This window comes from Psammomys obesus, unplaced genomic scaffold (assembly GCF_907164565.1).
Source record: "Psammomys obesus unplaced genomic scaffold, mPsaObe1.curated_primary_1811, whole genome shotgun sequence".
Taxonomy (NCBI): domain Eukaryota; kingdom Metazoa; phylum Chordata; class Mammalia; order Rodentia; family Muridae; genus Psammomys; species Psammomys obesus.
The window spans coordinates 6,145,029-6,168,106 of NW_026590405.1; the positions used below are offsets into that span (position 1 = coordinate 6,145,029).

At 45.9% G+C, this 23,078-nt stretch overlaps 2 protein-coding genes and 1 long non-coding RNA gene across 3 annotated transcripts in view; 1 reads left to right on the forward strand and 2 right to left on the reverse strand.

The window, feature by feature from the left end:
- Window positions 1-3,934, reverse strand: part of Bltp3a (bridge-like lipid transfer protein family member 3A) — a 51,582-nt gene extending 47,648 nt beyond the window's left edge. Inside the window, exons 1-2 of the mRNA XM_055607023.1 lie at window positions 3,909-3,934; window positions 36-156 (exon numbers count right to left, since the gene is read on the reverse strand). Of these exons, the coding sequence (XP_055462998.1) occupies window positions 36-156; window positions 3,909-3,934 (147 nt within the window). The remainder of the gene's footprint in view (window positions 1-35; window positions 157-3,908) is intronic.
- A 1,308-nt stretch (window positions 3,935-5,242) lies between these two features.
- Snrpc (small nuclear ribonucleoprotein polypeptide C) lies at window positions 5,243-16,306 on the reverse strand. The gene is made up of 6 exons (XM_055607120.1): window positions 16,254-16,306; window positions 15,930-15,972; window positions 14,365-14,473; window positions 11,855-11,944; window positions 10,046-10,150; window positions 5,243-5,570 (listed from the first exon to the last, which is right to left on the reverse strand). Exons 1-6 carry the CDS (start codon window positions 16,259-16,261, stop codon window positions 5,446-5,448), a joined length of 480 nt encoding a protein of 159 aa, XP_055463095.1. The 5' UTR covers window positions 16,262-16,306; the 3' UTR covers window positions 5,243-5,445.
- Window positions 16,307-16,479: 173 nt separating this feature from the next.
- LOC129676708 (uncharacterized) lies at window positions 16,480-21,410 on the forward strand. Its single transcript, XR_008720108.1, has 4 exons — window positions 16,480-16,730; window positions 20,297-20,475; window positions 20,665-20,797; window positions 21,162-21,410. It is a non-coding gene; the product is annotated as an uncharacterized LOC129676708 (long non-coding RNA).
- Window positions 21,411-23,078: the final 1,668 nt, after the last annotated feature.

Below are 23,078 nucleotides of genomic sequence, written 5' to 3' on the forward strand. Positions count from 1 at the left end.
TCCCCCCGCGCCGCCCGTCCGCGCGGCGCCGCAGCCTCCCGCGGAGGAGAACCGCGACCGCGCGCCGCCCTCCCGGCTCCCCCGAGGCGACGGCGCGCGGCGAGGGGCGGGGACGCGCGCGCCGGCGGCACAGGCGCACGGGGCGAGGGGCGGGGCCTGCGGCGGGGCGGGGCTCACTCTGCGGAAAGCTGGGTGGCGGCGCTCGCCTTGGCTCCAAACTATCTGGAGACAGAGGCAGGCAAATCTGCGAGTTCGAGGCCAGTCTGGTCTATATAGGGAGGTCCAGGTCAGCCGCGATTACACTGAGAGACCTTGTCTTCAAAAAGTAAAAAATGAAAATACTCAAGTGCCCTCTGGGCGGATCTGCAACTTCTAACCTGAAATGTCAGGCTGAGGACACATCCACAGTACCAAAGGAAAGTTCCTCAAAGCCTGAAGAGCCGGGACAGCAAGCCGTCTGACCAGCTGTTCTAGCGGTTGATTCTGAGCCAAGAGATCTAACCTTTAATGCTTCCAGTTTCAAGGAAAAGAAACATCTGCAGGTACTGAGCTTCTTTTAAACACATAACGCCTTCGGGGTAAACAAAGCAAGCCTCAGGGCACTGTTAAACACAGGTGAACAGGCCGCTTCCACTCTCCGCCACATCTAGGAATCTAAAATGCCAATCGGACCAGAGCTATCGACTGGGACAAGGGTTGGATCCTGTTTCATGCAGGACGGAGGCTCAGGACAAGGATCTCATTTCTCAGTGCAGCATTTTGGCAAACTGCCGACAGGTCAAACTCTGAACAAACCAAACCAAACCTGAACATACTTTGCATACAGCCTACTTTTCGAAAAAAAAAAAATTAAAAAAAAAAAAAAAAAAAAGCCCACAATCTCTCTATTGATTGGTACTATACATGACTCAAATGAGAAAAAAAAAAAATCTTAGCAACATACTCAAATGCCCTTGGAAAATGAAGATTTCAATTCCTGCTTTTGAGGGTGGTTTCGCTTTCTGGGTTAGTAATTTGGCAGTGGTAAGAATTAAAGCGAATTCACTCCTCCACAAAGCCTCAACCCAGACACTACCCTCTTCCCCCAAAGATGTATGTTTTTGCTTATCTACATTTGTGCTCCTGTGTGAGTTATGCAGGCACGTGGCAGAGGCCAGAGGCTGTTAGACCCTTTGCAAAGAACTGGAGGTACAAGCAGCTCTGAGCCACTTGGTGTGGGCACTGGACACTGACCCTGGGTCCTCTAGAGCAGCACGTGACTGCTGAGCCAGCCCCGGTTCTTCTGACTCTGGGTTGTTATTCTGAGACAAGGTGTCCATATATAGCCCTAGCTGGCCCAGAATCTGCTATGTAGATGGAGGAGGATGGCATCAGGCTTGCTCCGACTTTCCTGTCTCTGCCTCCTGAGTGCCAACAACACAGCTGTGAACACCGCACCTGGCTACACGCCTGTTTTAATCACTGCGGTTAAACTTCATCAACCTTGCATAAATTGCCCTAAGTTTTTCTGAAAATTTATTCCAAGACAAGCATTGATTCCAGGATAGAGATTCAATTTAAAGACAAAAACAAACACTTTGAACAGGGGCAGTGGTGGCACCGCCCCACCGCTCAGGAGACAGAGGCAAGTAGATCTACTACTAATTTACAAAGTGAGTTTCAGGACAGCCAGGCTACACAGAGACCCTGTCTCAGGAACAAAAAAAAAAAAAGTTTGACAAGGTAGTTTTTTTCTTGTTTTTTTTTTTGTTGCTGTTGTTTTTGTTTTTTGGTGGTGGGGTTTTTATTTTGATTTTTTGTTGTTGTTGTTGTTGCTGTTGTTTTGTTTTTTGAGACAGGGTTTCTCTGTGTAGCCTTGGTTGTAGACCAGGCTGGCCTGGAACTCAGAGATAGATACACCTGCCTCTGCCTCCTGAGTGCTGGGATTATAAGCGTCAGGCTTTCATAGTACACTTTTAAAATCCCGGTCCCCATGAGGCTGAGGTATAACTGCTGTGAGTTCAAGGTCAGCGTTGGCTAAGCAGCACAGTGCTGTAGTGAGCATCTGGAATTTTGGTTTCTTTAAAAACACAGAAATATTTTAAGAGTGTGCTCTCGTTTTAATCCCAGGTGTGGGGCTGTTCTAGCTGTTCGAAGAGCAGCTGACTATGATTTGCCTTGTGCTCTGACAGCTGCGTGGTTTTGCCAGCTGCAGGTAGTTTCTACAACTGTGATCTTTAGAATTCTGGGGACTTTCTCAGGGACTATATAAATGCTAGAGCCCCAATGGGGGATTGGTTATCTGTTCTGTTTAAGTAATCACACAAAAAAGAAGGAACAAGAAATTAGATATCCTGCTTTGAAGATCAAACTTGTCCCAAGGAACTCAAGCCCCTAATCTGCAAGATGTCTAATGATAAGGTTGCTTCCTTTCAGACCCAACTTTATTCGGAGATCTTTTTACTTCCTTTACTCTCTATCCTTTTTTTTTTTTTTTTTCTCCTGTCTTATCTAGTGTTAGGGGTATGAAAGGGAATAAAAGATGGAAGCTGGCCATGGTGGCACACATCTTTGATCCCAGCCCTCAGGGAGGCAGAGGCAGGTGGGTTGCTGTGACCAGACTGGTCTACAAATAGGCTACACAGATAAACTGTGCCTCTTGGAAAAAAAAAAAAAAAAGAGAGAGAGAGAAGTGGAGAAGGGTGGAACAAAGAACCCCCAAATGCCTGTTACAAGCAGTCAGGCATGGCAGCACACACCTGTAATCCCAGCACCTGAAAGGCAGAAGCAGGGCCATTAGAAGTTCAAGGTCATCCTGCATGTAGAGCAAGTTCTAGGACACACTCCCTATCTTAAGAAATAAGAGAGGAGGCTGGAGAGATGCTCAGTGGTTACGACCACTGGCTGCTCTTCCAGGGCAGACATGGCACACATTCCCAGCACCCACATGGCAGCTCACACCCAACCCCAGGGCTTCTGAAACCCTCACAGACACACAGGCAGTCGAAACGCCAATGCACATAAACAAAAATAAATAATATGGAAAAAATAAAAGACTAAAAATGTTTCACAGCTTTTCTGAACTACAAATTTCCCCTACCCAGATCTATTAATCCCAAATCTAGACTTTATATTTAGAAGCTAGAGCGGGAAGGTCACAGGTCTGAGGGTGACCTGCCTTACCCACTCTCCAGCCCCCAGTGATCCTGATTACGACCACCAAACCTGTGACCTGCAGGCCTGGGCCACTCTCCGCCACCACACTGCTATTGCACCATTAGCTGGCAAGGATATTTTGTCTTTTGATTACTTTTCAACAATAACTCCAACTACAACCTGGGTTACATGAGACCAGATACCAGAGAGGGACAAACTTTTCTCCACTCACCGGTGTCTCCCAACTACCATTTACTCTTTCTGAGCAACTTACCAGACGCTTACCTGATACATAGGCAAATAGAAATAATTCCTTTCGGGCAGCAATGAACTTGAAGAAATTCTCTGTTAATATTTATGTAACGTATAATCCATAAAACTTGTTATTTATAAGAACCAACCACATGTATCTTGGCTTTTTCTAGCAGTACACAAAACATCTCTTTTAAAAAATCCATTAAGTAGCCTGATGTGGCGGTGCATACCTTTGACCCCAGCGCTCGAGAGGCAGACAGATCTCTGAGTTCAAGGCCAACCTAGCCCACAGTTCCAAAGACACCTTAAACTACAACAGAAAATCCCAGTCTCAAAACATGTACACCCAAAAATTCCCTAAAGCCCAGTATGGCAGTGTGTGCCTTTAATGCCAGCACTCAGGAGGCAGAAGCAGGCAGACTTCTCTAAGTTCCAGGCCAACCAGAGCTACACAGAGACCATTTCCAAATAATTCACTATGTAGCTTAGGCTGGCCTCAAACCCCAGGCCCTCCTAACGTGCTGGGGTTATAGGCATACGACATCACAACTAGCTTTCTGTATTCTGTGTGTTCATCCACGGTTATGGCACTTCCCAGCTGAGTCATGTAAGAAGTCATCATCAGCTTTCCCGGCAGCCAGCAGCATGTAACGGTTGACCAAGATAGCACACATCTCAAATGCAAAAAGGCATTACATAAACGACACTCTGTGCCGAGCTCGGCTAGCATGACTTACTCAGGCATTTCAGGAATACACCTAGCTTTTGAAGCCTGGAGACAGAACGCCAACGCAAAGGTCTTCTGAACCGAAAACCCCTGCACAGCTGGTAAAGATGAGTCTAGCATGTGGGTGGCCTAACCTAAAAGTACTTCCGGGGCTGGGAGGTGACTCGGTAGGTAAAGTGGTGGCCTCGTCAGGAATTTGGACCTCCAGCACCCACACAAAAGCGGACCGGGCGTAATGGCCGCCCTGTCGGGAATGAGATGGGATCCCTGCTGCAAGTGGGCTGCTAGCCTAACCAAACCACGGAGCTCTGGACTCAGCAAGACACCCTGCCTCAGTAAACAACCAACGGACCTCGCTCTGTGGACCAGCCTGGCCTCAAACTCCTTTGCGTTTGCCTCCTCTGTGCTGGGATTAGAGGTGTATGCCACCAATGTTTGGCTCTGAAATGAAATTTTAAATTTGGTGTCAAAGTCATGCAAGGTAGAACACACCCATAATACTCGTACCAAGGCTAACCTGGGCTTTACACAATCCTCTCTGAGCCAAGTAGGGGACATTAGCCTTGTCCTCCACTGCACTGAGATCAGCTTGAGGCACTTGAAGAATCTGTCTCGGGGCTGAGAGATGGCTCAAAAGTTAAGAGCATTGGCAGTTCTTCCACGTGGGTTCAATCTCCAGCACCCACATGGCAGCTTGCAACTGTCTGTAACTCCTGTTCCAGAGTATCCAATACTCTCACAGACAAAACACCAATGCAAATAAAATATAAATATTAAAAAAAGATCTGTCTCAGAGATCAAACAGGTAAAGCCAGGCAGGCAGTGGTGGTACTCCAGGTTAATCCCAGCACCCAGGAGGCAGAGACAGTCAGATCTCTGAGTTCAGTGCCAGCCTGGTCTACAGATCAAACTCAAGAACAGCCAAGGCTACAGAGAAACCGTGTCTCAAAAGAAAGAAAATCCTATCTGAGAATCCAAAGTCCTGTAACAAGGACGTTTAAGTAGGAAAGCACAGGATTCCTACCATCACTCGCAAAGAATCTCACTGTAGACATGCTGGAAAACAAGCTAGCACAAAGCTGGCCTCATCTCCACAGGACACACAAAGAAAGAAAAGGGACACACTTTTAACTAAAAGAGCTGACATTTTATTTTCATATCCCACAATATAAGTGAAAACTGCATTTTATACCACTTCTCCCTCCAAAACTATTCCGTTAGGAAGGGGGAGTTCTCTCGTCATGCAGCTAGAAAACACAGGCTCAGCACCGTGATCTCCTGGCGAAACAGAGGAAGAAATACAAAACTGATGAAGAGCCGCTCTGCTCTTATCTGTCTGGCCGAGTCATTCCAGGGCGAGTGGGCACCATCATAGGGCGAGCCGGAGGTCTCATCATTGGCGGCCCAGGCATCATGGGCATGTGGCCTCCCATGGGTGGCCTCATCCCAGGAGCTGTACAACAAACAGAGCCAAAGGAGTGAGAAGCAGGTTCATTCGACAGTAGTATGGGACTTCAATTAAAACCCACAAAGTCAGCTGGGTGGCGGCACACACCTTTAACCCAGCTCTAGGGAGGCAGAGGCAGGCAGATCTGAGTTTGAGGCCAGCCACAGCTTTTTAAGAGACTTTCTCAACCAAAAACAACCCAATAAAAAACTGAGCAGAGCAGACCTGGTCTCCCTGGTGGCCTGTGAGTAGTGGTCTATATAGCCCCTCCTGTCATCAGACCAGCACCCCAGAGCTGCCTGGGCTGAGCTTTTCATTTTGAGAATGTCTTCAGTAACTTAAGATTTGATGAATGTGTTGCATTTTTTTCTGTCAAGTGTGTCTTTTTCTTTTTCTTTTTTTTTTTTTTTTTTGTATTTTATTATTTTCTTTTTTTAGTATCTTTCAGGGTCCACTTTTTAGGGCTTTTGTTGTTGCTGTTTTGTTTTCCAGACAGGGCTTTTCTGTGTAGCCCTGGCTGTCCTGCCACCATGCCTGGCCTGCTTAGCTTTTTCAGCCAATTATCTCTACCATGCAAACAGGAGCTGTCTCCTCCATGTCTAGGCACAGAGGACAGTCTCACCACTAAGCAGCTATTGGCAACCATGGGAAAGTGATCAGGCTCAGGTTAAAAATCTGACAGTAACCATTTTAGCTCAAGTCACAAAGATAGCAAGTAATTACAAGATTCATATCAATGGAATACACAGAAACTCACTTTCCAAATGCAGTTTAGAAACTATTAATCACCTTTGTATGTGTGTGATAACAATGAACCAGCCCGATCCCTGTGGCAGGGAGTGGTAAAGGGCAACACCCAGCCTCAGGGAAAGTGATGGTCCCTCTCCTCAGCCAGACGGCAATCACATGAATATTCTTCAGGTGGTGGGCTCATGAATATTCATTTTGTTATTATGCTCTTTACTATTTCTGCTGTATGAATTCTTTACAAATATCAAATTTTGCAAGCATTGTGGCACATGCCTGTAATCCCAGCACTTGGGCGGCAGAGACAAGAGGACTGTAGCAAGTCAGAGGACAGCCTGGTTACTTAACAAGCTCCAAGCAAGGTTACATACTGAGCCATTATCGCAAAAAGGAAAATAAAAAATGAGTCAGGGGCTGGAGAGATGGCTCAGCACCCAATTCCCAGAGGACCTGGGCTCAATTCCCAGCACCCACATGGCAGCTCACAACTGTCTGTAACTCCTGTTCCAGGGGATCCATCACCCTCACACAGACATACATGTAGACAAACCACCAACGTACATAAAAAATACAAATAAGTAATAAAAATGTAAAAAAATAAGATAAGTCGGGAATGGAGTACACAGGAAATTTTATAGATACACCATGGTTTTCCAAAAGTTTCTTTTTAACTTATTTTGACTGAAGGTTTGTGGTATAAGTAGCTTAAGATATAACCATCTTCTAAGTTGGATATGGAACACAAGCCTACAGTTCAGCACTAGGAGGAGATAGGGTTCCAGAGTTACAAAAGCAAAACTCTTTTTCTAAATCCTCACAGCCCTCCCTCCACCACAGGAGGGTGACCAATTTACAGAGCTCTATCACACAAACACTTACCAAGCAGATTATGTATGTAAGGAAAGACAACAGGTACAGAAGCAGCAAGGACCAGTGTCAACGGCAGCCCAGAACACTGGGCCCTGAGGCACACAGGCAGGTTCACATTTGTGTGTTACAGGTCCAAATAAAACAATACAAACCTGGAATATTTGTTCCCTTTTCTCTCCACAGTGGATTTACCTTAAATTGCTAATAACGGGACTTCATATAGAAGTCTAGCCTCTGGGAGCCTCTCTCCTTTTTCCTATCGTTTATTTCATTGCTGTTGTTTTTACAGAACTAGGGTCTGCTGTGTTGCCTACAGTGCCCCATGCAGGAAGGATTACAGGCATGGGCCACCCTGCCCAGCTTCAAGGTGACTCATTCATTCCTGGTTTCCAAAGGTTTTGTTCGTTTGTTTTTCTTGAAACAGGGCTTGTCTGTGTAGCCCTGGCTGGCCTGGAACTCACTGTATGGACCAGGCTGGCCTGGAACTCACAGAGATCTGCTGCCTCTGCCTCCCCAAGTGCTGGGGTTACTACAGGAGTGGACCACCACCGCGCAGCAGCTCCCAGCATCTTTAAACTCCCTAAATCCTTTATTTTGTGTCACTGATTTAGAGAACAGACAAGTCACAGTGGCACAAGCCATTATTTCCAGCATTTGGGCAACTGAGGCAAGTGCATCTCCATGAGTTTCAGGCCAGCCTAGTTCCACGAGGGGGACTATGACTGTGCCTCCATCTCTACCACCTGGCCGGATCTTGAGTTCATAGGCCAGTGAATGGCCTGAGCAGGTATGGTCCCCACAGACTAATATATGAATGCTTGGTCCACAGGGATTGGCACTGTTAGGAGGTGTGGCCTTGTTTGTGTCACTGTGGGGACAGGGCTTGAGGTCTCCTGTTCTCAAGCTCCACCCAGTGTGGTACACAGTCTCCTGCTGCCTGTGGATCAAGATGTGGAACTCTTGGCTTCTCCAGCACCATGTCTGCCTGCACGCCACCATGCTTCCCGCCATGATGATAATGGACTAAACCTCTGAAACTGTTAAGCTGCCCCATGAAATGCTCTCCTTTCTAAGAGCTGCCATGGTCATAGTGTCTCTTCACAGCAATACAACACTCACTAAATCTGCATCTCTATGCTCTCCCAAAGCTGTAAATAATATCCACATAGGCCCACGACTGACAGTTCTGGGTAGAAGGCTGCTTGAGTTTATACCCTTGTTTCTCCAGGTAAATTGGAGGTGCCACTTATCAGTTTTCACACCTAGTTAGCTATGCCTACCATTTTATTACTGTAATTAGATAATGCAACTATTATGTAACCAATAAAATATCTGAGACATGATACAGTTGGAAAGACCCTCACGTGCTCAGCAATGTGGCAGATTCATCATAAAAAGACTGGAGGTAGTAACAGCTCACAGGCTACAGGCTAGGTCCCTAGGACATAACTTACTCCCCTACAAAAGCCACTGGGAACTAGATTACACAGTCTCTAACCACTTCAAAGAAACTGAAACTCAGACTGTGGTGAGCATTGGGGAGGCAGATCTCTTGTGCGTTTGAGACTAGTCAGGGATATTTTAGTGAGACTTCATCAACAGAAAAACAAAGCCCTACCACACCTCCAATCGGGGAGGGGGTAAGCTGGCTGGGGCAGCAGCAGATCTTGCATGCTGCTGAAATGGGTCCTTCCACCTATAGGTGGCAGGAGAGGACCAGCACCTACACCTGCCCTTTGACCTCCACAGGTGCTACTGTGTATGGGTGTCCACACGTACACATGAGAAACACACTCCGTTCCATATTTAAAAATCTGCAAGGATGGACTGGAGTGATGACTCAAAGGATGAGAGCACTGGTTGTTCTTCCAAAGGTCCTGAGTTCAATTCCCAGCAACCACAGGGTGGCTCTTGACCACCTAGTGAGAGCTGCTGCGCTCTGCTGGTGTGCAGCACACATGCTGACAGAATGCTGTATAAATAATAAATAATCTTTAAAAGAATAAATAAGAGCAAAAATCTGCACGGAATGGACATGGTAGCCCACACCTTTAATCCCAGCACTGAGGGGTAGGGGAGCTGAAAAGGCACCACTCAGATCTTTGTGAATTCAAAGTCAGCCTGGTCTACAAAGTGAGTGCAGTACAGCCAAGGCTACCCAGAGAAACGCTGTCTCGAAAACAAACAAACACACACACACACACACACAAACCCCTAAACCCTGCAAGGCCTTGGATGCGCTCTCACGCACTGTAAATGCAATGTCTGTGGCTGAGCCAAGCGGTAGAACTTGTAAGCACATCAAGGCACTAGGTTCAATCTCTGGCAACAAACATATAAAGTATTTGACATAAGCTGCTTTTTTTCATGCTTCCTAATTGTAAAACGAAAATGAAAGAATTCTGGGCACAGTGACGAACACCTTTAATACTGGCCGAAGGGGGCAGAGGCAGGAGGTCTACAAAGAGAGTTCCAGAACAGCCAGTGCTCCAAAAGGAGACCCTGTCTCAAAAACAGAGAAAAGATAAAAAGTACTAAGCCAATGGTTTCTAGTATGAACCTCCAAGGAGGCAGCTCTGCACCAAATCAAAACAGAAAATACCTTCCTCTACCCCCAGGCCCCAACGGTCTCATCCACACCATCGAAAGTGGCCCCAAGTCAGACTAAGGCAAGGAAACAGAATGGAGGGGTAAGAGGGGCAGCCTCGCCCGGCTTTCAGGAGCACAAACCAAACCTTTATCATCAAACCCTGACAAGTTCAATGTTTCAATACTTAAAACAATGACTCTCGGCAGCTAACAAAGAACACTCCTTAAAGCAGATCTAATTGCTGCACACTAAAACGCAACACGCTCCAACTCACCAGGTCCCACGGGCATCATCCCAGGAGGAGGGGGGCCCATCATGGGCATCATGGGAGGGCCTCCCATGTGCGGTGCAGGCATCATGCCAGGACGAGGAGGACCCGCTACAACAGAAACAGAAGCTGCAGTTAGAGGGCTGACATGCTGACAATGACTCTCCTTAGCTAAACTAAGAGGTTCTCACAGCTGGTTCAAACTCTTAAATAACAGGATTCCGAGAGATTCTATTCACAAATACAATACGTCATGGTGTATTTTGCAAGTTCCAGGACAGCCTGGGCTACACAGAGAAACCCTGTCTCCAATAACAAAACAAAACATGAAATAGCAAGCCTGGCTGGACAAGAACGTAAAATACGAAAGAGTCCCTGCATCTGAAAAGGTTCTGAGGCTCCATGTGCAGCTCAGCAGTACACATGGGCTTGGCTCGTACACATGGGCTTGGCTGAGCAGGACCCTGGGCTCAGGCCACAGGATGTCCACAAATCTTGCAGGGCAGTGGTGGTGGCTACATTCTCAGGAGGTCTCAGACAGATCTCTTTGAGTTCAAGGCCAGCCTGGTCTTGAAAAACAAAAACAGGCCAGGCGGTGGTGCTGTTTGATCCCAAGTGCTGAGAAAACAGAGGCAGGCGGATCTCTGTGAGTTCAAGGCCAGCATGGTCTACAACGTGAGTCCAGGACAGCCAGGGCTACATAGAGAAACCCTGTCTCGAAAAACCAAAAGAAGCTGGGCGCAAAGGCAAACCCCTGTACTCCCAGCACTCTGGGAGGCAGAGGCAGGCAGATCTCTGTGAGTTTAAGGCCAGCCTGGTCTACAAAGTGAGTCCAGGACAGCCAAGGCTACACAGAGAAACAATGTCTCAGACAAACAAACAAACAAAACAAAACAAAAAGGGGGGCGCTGGAGAGATTAAGAGCACTGGCTGCTCTTTCAAAGGTCTGAAGTTCAACTCCCAGCAATCACATGGTGGCTCACAATCATCTAGAATGAGATCTGGTGCCCTCTTCTGGCAAACAGATGTACAAACAGGCAGAATACTGTATACACATATGAATAAATCTTAAAAAAATTTTTTTTGATGTTTTAAAAAAACCAAACCAAAGAAAAACAAACAAAAAACAGAAAGAAAACAAAAACAAATCCGATGGGCTAGAACAATGTGTAAGGGTTCCTAAGTTCAATTCCCAGCACGCACACGGCAGCTAACAACCAACTTTAACTTAAGTTCCGGGGGATTTTTTTGTTTGCTTCTTTCTTTCTTGATTTTTTGTTTTTGAGACAGAGTTTCTTTATGTAGCCTTAACTGTTCTGGAGCTCATTCTATAGACCAGGCTGGCCTCAAACTCATGAATAAAGAATTGACTTGTCCAGCAATATCTACTCACATATTTGTTTATCTCACAGGCTCCTTCTGAGCTCTCATACCTGTGAAGTCACAGAAAAAACACTGCCACTCAAAGTTAACCATAAGGCAGCTGGGCATGGTGGTGTTCACCTTTGATCCCAGCGCTCAGGAGGCAGAGGCAGCCGATTCTCTGTGAGTTTGAGGCCGGCCTGGTCTATAAAGCAAGCCCAGGACAGCCAAGACTACACAGAGAAACCCTGTCTCAAAAAACCAAAACTAAAACCAAACACAATAAAACATGCACTTTTTACATTCCCACAACAGAGAAAATTATACTGTTAAAGTTGCATTTTTCAATTACTGACGACCGTCAACAAGGTATTTGGAAGCCAATCTGTGACAAGGTAATTAATCTATACATGGAATAATCTTTCACACCTTCACACCAAGTTCCAAACTTACGGAGACTGGGGGGAGGTGGGATCATGGCCCCTGCAGGAGGAGGAGCAGAGAATGGAGCTGGAGGTATCTTTCCTTGCTGAAATGCAGCCGCTTAAGAGAAGCAAGAAAACAAACAATGGGTAAGAATGCAGCAGCTCGTTGACTAAAATAACCACTGTCTTTCTTTGAAACCTTCACCATATTTACTTCATCCTAGGGAGTACTCTAGTTACTGTATGTGGCACTACAGGTTTACAGTCATTCTGTGATACTCAACTGACACAGCTGCACCTAACGGATTTACTTGTTTAAGTACTTAGAGGTTTTCCTATAACTTCATCATTTAACAGCTATTTGTACTTTTTTGCTTCTCTGGCTAAGATAACTGTATGAGCAGGCACGGCGGTGCACACCTCTAACCCCGGCACTCAAGAGATGCTGTCAGAGGACCTGAGCACCAGGGCTCACGACCAAGTTAGGCCTATAATGAGACACATCTTTAACTTCAAAAACTAGGCTTATAACCAATTCAAATCATTAGTTTTATATGAAAAATGTACAATTCATGTCCAAAGGCCAGGCCTTAAAACATGTCTATCTCCCCATCCTGAGGAAAAACAATACATGTTCCTTGTTTATATGTTCTGAAACAAATGCACTGAAGCAAGAGACAGGAAGAAACAAGTATTTGAAAGCAAGAGGCTGCATGAAGATCACCATCTCAACAAAAGTCTACCAAGAGCAACGTGCGTCTATAGACCACACTAGGAAAAGTGATAACAAAAGAGAATGATAATTACCTATATCTGACTTGAGAAGAGTCAAATAAATAGGACAGTGGCAAAAGCCTATCACCCCAGCACTGGGGAAGTGATGGCACGAGGCTTCAGAGTTCAAACCTAACCTGGACTATAGATCAAGACCTGGACTCAAAACCCAAAACCACCCTAAATAAACAAACAAATCCCTCTCTAGGGGAAGCAGTGCCCTACAGCTCGCCCCTCATCCACTAAAGGAAGCCAGGCCAGACCATGACTAGGCCTGTACCCTGCCAGGGACCCTCTGTAGGGCTTTCCACTTAGAATAGCACCGTCACGTCCTATAGAGAAAAGCAGCAGTAAAGAGCAGAGGCAGAGTGCACAGCAATGTTAGGGAACTTCGCACAGCAGCGACAAGGCGCAGCCCTGATAGTCTGCTTCCCCACTCCACGGTCTACTGTCACAGAACGCACTCAGCTAGGGAGGTGGCATTACTGCATTTATCACCTCTAACCTCAGACAAGATGATGGCCAGAAGTTCCAAAATACCCAAACAAGGCTGGAGAGATGGCTCAGTGCATGAGAGTTCTTACTCCAGCCTAAGGACTGGAGTTCACATCCCTGGCACCCACCTTAAAGGCAGGCATAACCAGGTATGCACACCTGTAAACCCCAGTAGAGAGGAGAAGACGAAAGTACATTCCAGCTCCCTGGCCAGGCAGCCTAGCTCATAATGGCAAGCTTCAGGTTCAGTGAAAGATCCTGTCTCACGGCAGTAAGGCAGAGTGATAACAACACAGGCCAGGATTTAGTTAGAGCACCCAGGAGCAGAGGCAGGCAGATTTTTTTTTCTTTTTTGAGTTCACCAGCAGACTGGTCTAAATAACAAGCTCCAGGGCAGCCACGGCTACACTTGACATGCTACCTCCAACACGAAAAGAGTGTTAAAATAACACCCTGCCACTTTTTCTGACTTATTCTTGTACATGCATGGGCAGACACCCACACATACAAAGAAAAACAACAACAACAAAAAGCCCCAACTTCCTACACAAAACAAAACAGACCAGGCCTGTGTCTACAACCCCGTGACTTGAGAAGCAGAGACAAGAGGATCTAGAAGTCAGGTTACCCTCCACCACACCTAGCAGGTTGGAGGCTCACCTGTGCCGCATAAAACTAAACAAATTTCTAGAAAAAGCCATGCTTCAAACATACCCCTATGATTTAAAGTAAATACAAAGGCTCGCAAACACAGAAGGTTCCTAGTGAGCAAGATGATTACGGCAGGTCCAACAGTCCAGAGCATATTGGGACTGTCTTTTCACAACAATTAAGTTTCCTCTAACTGCTTCTCTTTGCGAGAGCTACAAACATGAAACCCCAAATAAGGTCTCTCAAACACATCGCCACCTTTCCAATCATTATGGAAAAAAATCTTCTCAATATTGTGGATCACAACTTTGCAAAGACAGGTTCACATAAATGTGCTACAAAATCTTGCCATTAACAGGAAAGGAAAATCCTAGGCAACTCCATCGTCTCTCCCCCACTCCTTGCCTAACCAGACTGCACCTGACTATTCTCTGAGGCATTATCTCAATACTTAATATTAATATATTCCTATATGCATGGAAAACCAGCGACCTTCCACTCTGCTCGTTCAACAAAAGCAAATGGACCTGTGTATCACACAGAGTTGCTGCTGTGGAGACAGGGATGAAAAAAATGGGGCCACAACTGGTCACATCAGAACCAGAGTGTAAGACATACTTGTTTTGTCAATCAGGCTCTGGGCCTGCTCCTCCATCCATTTCTGGTAGTAGTCTTTCACATTCTCTTTGTGTTTCCTGCCACTGCAGTGAGTCTTCCTCACAGATGGCTGTAAAACAGAAAGGTCATGTCAGACACAGAAATAAATAACCAAACTAAAAAGCTTTACAGCTTTGCCTCTGGAGGGTAGCCCGGCTAAGATGCTATGGTACTGTTTACTCACACTGCCCTCAGTATGCGTCTTTACTGGATTTATTGCCTAGAATAGAGGCCGGCGTGCTGTGGCCTATGCACCAAACATTAGCTTTTGGACACTGGTGCACTGAACAGACCCTGCCTCCCTCCACACCGCTCCACCCAAAGAATGGAGCTCAGGGCCTCTGCACCGGGGCATGTGCTCTAGCACTAGGCAACGAATTCATTTACTGTCCGTGGCTTCTCGCTACAGTGACAGACTTTGAATACTATAACACAGTTTGCTACTTTACGAAAAAGTGTGCATACCCTTGTCTGAATCACCGTGCTATTTTAAAGCCCTCAGGTGTCGCCATGGGGAAGACAGCAGCTTAAATACACTTAAGCAACACAACCATGAGAATACAGTATTTCAATCCCCACACTCAGAGGATAGCCTGGTCTACATAACAAGTTGTAGGCCAGCAAGGGCTACATAATAAGACCCTGTCCAAAACTAAATAAAAAAAAGCCAGGATGTGGTGCCACACACCTTTAATCCCAGCACTCGGGAGGCAGAGGCAAATGGATCTGAGTTTGAGGTCAGCCTGATTTACAAACTGAGTCCCAGAACAGCCAAAGCTGCCTTCTTTTGTCTCTGAAAACAAACAATCGATTTCTTTTCATTTGCAGAAACTATTAAAACCGTAACACTAAATGTTGCCATCACTGAAAGGTTTGTTTTGGTTTGCTTTTTTGAGGTAGGGTCTCCCATCACAGCCTTAAATTCACAGCGTGATGGGAAAACAGGCAGGGGCCACTAACCACACTTGGCTTTGTCCCTAGGGGGTTATTCTTCTCTTTCCCAGAGCCTAGTGAGTGCCAGACAGTGGCCCACGTCACTAGACTCTTCCAGTTATGACTCCTGCTGAGGATGGAGCTGCACTTCTATAAATGAAGACATTTCTTCCACTTTAACCAAATATTTGGATGTCATATAGTCAAATATCTGAGTTCTACAGACACACTCCTGGACTTTGAGGGAGTTATTTTGACAAGGCCTCATTATGAATCCTAGACTGACCTGGAATTCACCACCTTCCTGGCTCAGCCTCTCAAGTACTGAAACCACAGACACAGGAAGCTTCTGCATATGCAAGTGTTCTCATCTTCAAGCTTGCTAAAGCTTTTTCATTCTGCAAATATCTCTGTGTTACAAAGACCATACCAAAAGGGTGTGTGTTGGGGGGGGGGGGTCTCCCAGTTACTTTCTATGAACAGTTGTCATAAAATTTCCAGCAGGCTGTAAAGCATATTCGTGGACGTAAAGAAAAAAAAAATCTTATTTTGCATACACGAGTTTTAAGACTATGAAAATACGCGCCACTTACAGAATCATGGGTTAGATACGTATCACAATAGTCACAATAAAACCTAAAAGGAAAAGAGAAGATGTCAATAATTAACAGATGTCCAAAAAGTCAAACAACTCGGGGTCTAAGTCAAACAAAGCGTTCTGACAGAATCCCGGGCTTCGCTGAGAGGGGCCAGCTCCATTCTGAAGGGGCGGCCGGAGAGCCCCGTTTCCCACCCGGCATCCCCCCAAGGCGCTCGCCTTCCCCGCGGAGCCTCAAGAACCAGAACCCGCGGCCCGCCACGCTCTCGAGGAACCGGCGGACCGCCGCAAATCCGCTAGACCTCAGGACCACACTTACTTAGGCATGTTGCTCCGCAGGCCGTTGGCTACCCAGTTCCGCGCCGCCGGAAATGACGCACACAGCCCGCGCCGACACCGGAGTAAGACGAAAGGACGAGGGCGGGGCTTATGCTTCGGGCCTCGGCGTTAGCGCAGCCAGCCAGGAAGTGGGCTAAGGGTGCCTACTAGGTCCAATCCATGCCCACTTACTCCGGATTGGTTATTCGCTCTCGGAAGTGCGTTAATTTGCCCTTTCAAGAAAAGGTTCCAAAACCCTAGGTCAGTGGTTCTCAACCTTCGCAGTGCTGCAGTCCTTTAGTACAGTTCTTCATGTTGCGATGACCCCCCAACCATAAAGTTATTTTTGTTGCTACTTCGTAACTGTAATTTTCCGGCGTGGTGGCGCAGGTCTTTAATCCAAGCACTCGGGGAGGCAGAGGCAGGCGGATCTCTGTGAGTTCAAGCCAGCCTGGTCTACAAGACAAGTCCAGGACAGGTAAGGCCACACAAGGAAACCCTGTCTCCAAAACAAACAAACAAACAAACAAAAAGTGTAATTTTGCCACTGTTGTGAACCGTGATGTAAATATCTTTGTTTTCTGGCGGTCTTAGGTGATCCCGGTGAAAGGGTTCACGACCTACAGGTTAAGAACAGCTGTCCTACTAGTTTGTTTGGGGCTTTGCTGGCCCTCCTGTAAGTGCTCGAAAAACAGCCAAACCAAGACAGATGAAAGTCCTCATTCTCAAAGACCTGATTAACAGTAAGGTGAAATCGATCAAATCAATGCGTAGCGGATCAAAGTCCAATGCTAGAGAAATGTACCAGGGAAGAGGGCAACTCAACTTTAAGGAAGAAGGAAAACTTAGAAGACGACCACCGAGAAATTAATAATTGTTTTCAAGCAATAAAGCCAAATGTGAACTGCTTTTTATTACCATTTCTTGCTGGAGATATTATTACTCAGGTTAATCACTAGCTGCTCTTCCAGAAGACTTGAGTTCTATTCCTATCATTCACATGATGGCATCCAACTATCCACAATCCAGTTCCAAGGGCTCTGACACCTTCCTCAGACTTCCGCAACACCAAGCATGCAAGTAGTACATACACATGCAAGCAAAACACTCATGCCCATAAAATGTGTCTCTTTATAGTAGAACCCTGAGTTTAAAAGCCTGTTTCACAGCTTCCTGGCTGTGCTACTTTCTCTGAGCTTCAGTTTCCTCATCTGAAAAGTACTTTTTTTTTTTTTTGGGGGGGGGGGGAGGTGTTTCAAGGCAGGGTTTCTCTGTAGCGTTGGCTGTCCTGGACTCGCTTTGTAGACCAGGCTGACCTCAAACTCAGAGATCTGCTGGCCTCTGTCTCTAAAGTGTTGAGATTAAATGATTGCACCATCACAAATGGCTTTCTCAGGTAATAATTCTTACTTGTGGGGCTTAAGGAAGAATCAAGTGTAAAAATGCCCATACACAGCTGGAGAGTTGGCTTAGTGACTAAGAGCATTTTACTGCTTTTGCAGAGGACCCAGGTTTGATGCCCAGTATCCCACATGGTGGCCCACAACTGTCTGCAGCTCAGGTCCCAGGGGAATCTGTCTTTTTTTATCCAATAATACCACTAGGCACACATGTGGTTCACTTACTTACAAGCAAGTTAAACACCCACACACATAAAATAATGTATCTTTTAAAATATGAAATACTCATACAGTGTTTAGTGAAATGTCTATACACAGGCCACCATAAGTGGTAGTTATTCCATAGGAAGAAGTGGATAGCAGGCCAAACTTGCAGTTTGCTCTCTCAAACTACAAAGTGGAATTTTGCAAAATCCAATTTAAATATGATGTCAGGGTAAAGTAGTGATTTCCGCTGACACCTTCAGATAACTTGGGTTTTTATTAGTTCCTTGATAACCTAGACCTTCAGCTGGGTAGTGGTGTCGGGGGCCCATCCCAGCACTCAGGAGGCAGAGGCAGGCAGATCTCTGAGTTGGGAGCCAACCTGGTTTACACAGTGAGTTCCAGGACAGCCAGGGCTACACAGTGAGACCCTGTATAGAAAAGCAAGATAACGTAGACCTTCCCTCAACCTCCTAGATCTTTCCCCAGTACTAAAGTTACAGAATGTACTGCCGGGTGTGGTAAAGCACCTGTAATCCCAGCATGCTGGGCAGAAACAGGAAAAGGGCCTCAACTTTGTGACCAGCTAGTTCACATAGCAAGTTCTAGGTCAACCAGAGGTGGAAGTTACATCAGGACACTGTCTCAAAAAGCCAAAATAAGGGACTAGAGAGATGGATCGGCAGTTACGGGCACTGGCTGCTCTTCCAGACACCCCAGGTTCAATTCCCAGCACTCGTGGCGGTTTAAAAACAGTATGTAACTCCAGTACCAGGAGATCCCAAACCCTCCTCTGGCCTCTGGGCACTAGGTACACATGTGCGCAGACATATATATAAACAAAACACCTGTACACAAAAAAAAATATTAAATCCAGTCCAAGATATATGAGAGTGTAAAAAAAACAACAATACCACAATTACGTGGATCAGGCAGGCAACAGTATCTATTTGGCAAGTGGGAAGGAAATAATGATTCATTAGTTTTGCCCTCAGCCTAATAAACAAAGAGTTTACAGCCAAGAATAGAAAAGGCTAAAGTCCCAGGGCCTGGAGAATGTTTTGTCCTTTGAACCTCTTTATTAATCTACAGCTATTAGAGCAACAGGTTTTGACAGCAGGAAGAAGCCGGGCAGGAACTAATGGCCAAGGCAGAAGAACAGGTTTAGCGGGAGGTTCTGAGTAACGCCCTACTGAACAGTTCCTACTCACTGATGAGGTGTCTCTTTTTAGATTCTGAGCATAGTTTATTAGCACAGGAGGTTTTCAGTCTGACTTGAGGGTTGTTCTGCTAGAAAGCTAAGACAGGAACATGAGCAGTCTCGGTATGGTTAAACACTCCAGCAAGACCTGGGAGTGCAAGAAAGAAACACACACACACACACAATCTGTTGCCCTGAGATCCTGGCTCTTGAATGGAAAAAAAAAAAAGGGAACCTACCAATTATTAAGCACCTGCTTGGTATCAGAATTAGACAAGGAGTTTTCATTGTTATCTGATGGGATTGGACTCTGAAGTTTTTTTATTTATAACAAAATTGAACACCAAACAGGTGACCTAATTTGCAAAAAAATTGCAAAGTTAGCCGGACGTGGTTGTGCACACCTGTAATCCTAGCACTCAGGAAAGCAGAAGCAGGCGAATCTCTGTGAGTTCAAGTCCAGCCTAGTCTATAAAGTGAGTCCAAGGCAACACAGAGAAACCCTGTCTCAGAAAAAAAAAAAAAAAAAAAAAAAGTTTAAGTATCAGGTATAGTGGTACATACTCATGATCCCAACACTCAAGAGGAAAGAGGCAGGAGGGTCAATGCAAGTTCAAAGACAGTGTAGACAACATAGCAAGACTGACTAAAAGTATGTGTTGGGGGGTGAGGAGAAACTCACAGTTTTGCTCATGACTCAGTGGGTAAAGGCACTTACACCAAAAGCCTGATGACCTAAAGTTTGACCCCTGGAACTTACTTGACGGAGGAAGAGAACGTGGAACCACCGGTCATCAATGACCTTAACACACATACACATAAGTTGTGCTGCCAGAAGATGAATTTTTGTTGGTTTGGTTGGTTGACTAGTTTTTGTGATTTTTTTTCTATTGTTGTTTGTTTTGTTGGGTTTTTGTTGTTGTTGTTATCTGTTTCTTTGTTTCTCCAGACAGGGTTTCTCTGTGTAGCTTTAGCTGTCCTGAAACTAACTCCGAAGGCCAGAACAGATCAGGCTGGCCTTGAACGCAGAGATCCAGCTGCCTCTGCCTCCTGAGTGCTGGGATTAAAGCCGTTCATTACCACCACCTGACTAAGATAAATTTATTTTTGAGATAGAGTCTCATGTAACCCAGGCTGGCCTCAAGCTTCCTAGGTAGTCCAAACTGGCCTCAACTCTCCCTGATCTCCTGTCTCCATCTCCCAAATGCTGGGATTACAAGTGTGGATCATCTCTTATAGCTCTCATGAATGAACTTCATAAACCATGCTAGATCAAAGAACCCAGGCACAGGAGCGTGCAAAGCAATCTTCCAATTATGTCAATATCGGAAGCGAACAGTCTTAATTACCGGGCAAGGAAGAAACCAGGATCACAAAGGCAGTGTTCCCACAGCAAGCCTTAACAATGGCTTTTTCAGGTACGCTGATCTCTGATTCCCTGAAATGTGGCAAACTCACCTGCACATTTGTGATAATTGGCAGTGACATCTGTGCCCTCCCAAGGGGGGTAAAACAAAATGGTGCCAGGTGTAGTGACAATTCTGGAATTTTGGCTTCTTTAAAAAGCACAGAAATATTTTAAGAATATGTTTTCGCTTTAATCTCAGGTGTGGGAACGTGAGGCTGCTTTGCAGCAGCAGACTACAATTTGCCTCGTGTCCCAGCAGAGTCGTGGTTTCGCCAGCTGAAGATAGTTTCTATGATTGTGTGGCATTTGGAATTCTGGGAACTTTTCAGAGGGTATGTAAATGCTGGATCCCTGAGCGGCAGGGTTGGTAATTGTAGTTTGTTAGTAGGTTTTTTTGTGTGTGTATTTTGTTTTTTAAGGATTTATTTCTTAGGCATACAATTATTTGCCTGCATGCACACCTGCACACCAGAAGAGGGTGCCAGATCTCACTATAGATGGTTGTGAGCCACCATGTGGTTGCAGGGAATTGAACTCAGGACCTCTGGAAGAGCAGCCAGTGCTTTTCACCTCTGAGCCATCTCTCCAGCCCTTGTTAGTAGCCTTGCTCAAAGAAGAAACAAAAGAAAAAAAATTAAATTCAGGGATCTGTAACTTTCTATCTTCCCTCTATCCTTCTTTCTCTCCTATTTAGAGACAGGGGTGAAACCTGGGGATAAAGACTGGGAAAATGAAGAACCCACAAAGTAGCAAAGACCAGCAACAGCTGGGTCCAAGTTCAACCCCAGTACCACATATGCAAAAAGTATTTTAGCTGGCAAGGTGATGACTGTACTCCCACAACATGGGCGGCTGAGGTAAGAAGATCTGGAGTTCAAAGTTATCTTTAGCTTTAGAGGCCATCCTGAGCTATGTAAAACTCTGTCTCCAAATAAATGAAGAAAATGAAGAAAAAGTTGTGATGGTAAATGTGTACATGAGATGTCAGTTGGAAATGAGCTATAGGAAAATTGCTGAGGTAGTGGCAGTTTGAGCATGGACTAAATTTTGGTCAATAGATGGGCTACATAAAAGGAGGCAAGGACAAAACTCGCCAAACAGACAAAAAGGTATGTTGGTGCACATCTTCAATACCAGTGGAGGCAGGAGGATTCCTGTGAGTTCAAGGTCAGCCCAGTCTGCACAGGCTTCCAAGCCAGCTGGGGCTACATAGTGAGACCCTGTCTCAAAACGAAACCCTTCACAAACAAAACAAAGCAATGGAAAGGACCACATTGCCAAGCTGAGTGTTGAAGACCTGTGCCCCAATCCTGGTGAGCTTCATGTGCCTTTCATCCCCGGACTCACACTCGGGAGGCAGAGGCAGGTGGATCTCTAATTTAGAGGCCAGCCTGGTCTAAAGAGAGAGTTTAGGACAGCCAGGGCTATGCAGAGAAACTGTCTCAAAAATTAATAAAATAAAATATAAAAAGATCTGTGTTCCCACACTCAACAAAGCCCTCCAGGCTGGGAGTGTGGCTCAGTACTGGGAGCCCCGGGTATGATCCCCAGCATCTCATACATTGGGCTTGGTGGCAGAGGCCTGTAATCTCAGAGTTTTACCAGCAGGAAGACAAGGAGTCCAAGGTCACCCTAAACTTCATAGGCAAGCCTAGACACTTGAGACCCTGTCCTGTCTCAAATATAAAACTCTGTGACCGAATATAAAGATATCATTATCACTAGGTGTGACAGTTAGAATATGAATCCATCTCGTGGGAAGCATTAGGAAGGAAAGGCTTAGTTCATCTTACACTTCCAGATCGGTCTATCTAGGGGAGTCAGGGCAGGAGCTCAGGAGAGAAGCTGGAGCAGAAACCCTGGAGGAACACTGCTACCAGGGGCCTTGTACCCCCTTCTGGCTTGTGCTCAGCTGGCTGGGTTGTTTTTACCCACCCCAGGCACACCTGCCGAGGAACATCAGTGTACACATTGGGCTGGGCCTTCTCATGTCAGCCATGGGTTACAACAATTTCTGGCAGACATGTTCACAGGCCATTCTGGCTTGTCTGATTTGGCCAATTCCTCAATTGGGGTTCCCTCTTCCCAGGGTTACTAGTGTGTTGGCCATGGTTTTCTGGAGTTAGAGATGGTCCAGCGAATCCAGGAATCCAATAGTTGTGTGGTCCTAGAGGCTGGATGTCTCAGCAAGTCTTTAGTTCCTAATTCCATGTCCTTTAAAAAAGCTTTCAGCCAAAGGTGTGGCCCAGATTAGAGGTGGGTCTTTCCTCCTCAAAGATCTGGATTAAATGTGTGTCTTCCCACCTCAAAGGTCTGGATTGCTCTGTTTTAGTTGTCCAGTGGTTTCTGTTTTTAGAGACAGGATCTTGCTATGTTCCTCAGGCTGGCCTTCTACCCTCTATGTAGACAAAGCTCACCATCAGATCTTGATCCTCCTGCTTTGACAGCTTCAGTGCTGGGATCACAGGTGTGCACCACCAATTCTAACTTTGGACTCCAGTTTCAAAATTTGCACCAGGAGCCAGGAGAAAGTGGAGGCATACACCTTTAATTCTAGCACTTGGGAGGCAGACACAGGTAGATCTTTGTGAGTTGAAGGCCAGCCTGGCCTAC

Excerpts from the sequence above, each read along its gene's own strand:
- Snrpc (XM_055607120.1), bottom strand. Across the intron at positions 14,474-15,929 it reads CGTATCTAACCCATGATTCT|CCATCTGTGAGGAAGACTCA; the intron begins GTAAGTGGCGCG and ends TCTGTTTTACAG. Across the intron at positions 5,571-10,045 it reads GATGATGCCCGTGGGACCTG|CTCCTGGGATGAGGCCACCC; the intron begins GTGAGTTGGAGC and ends TTTGTTGTACAG.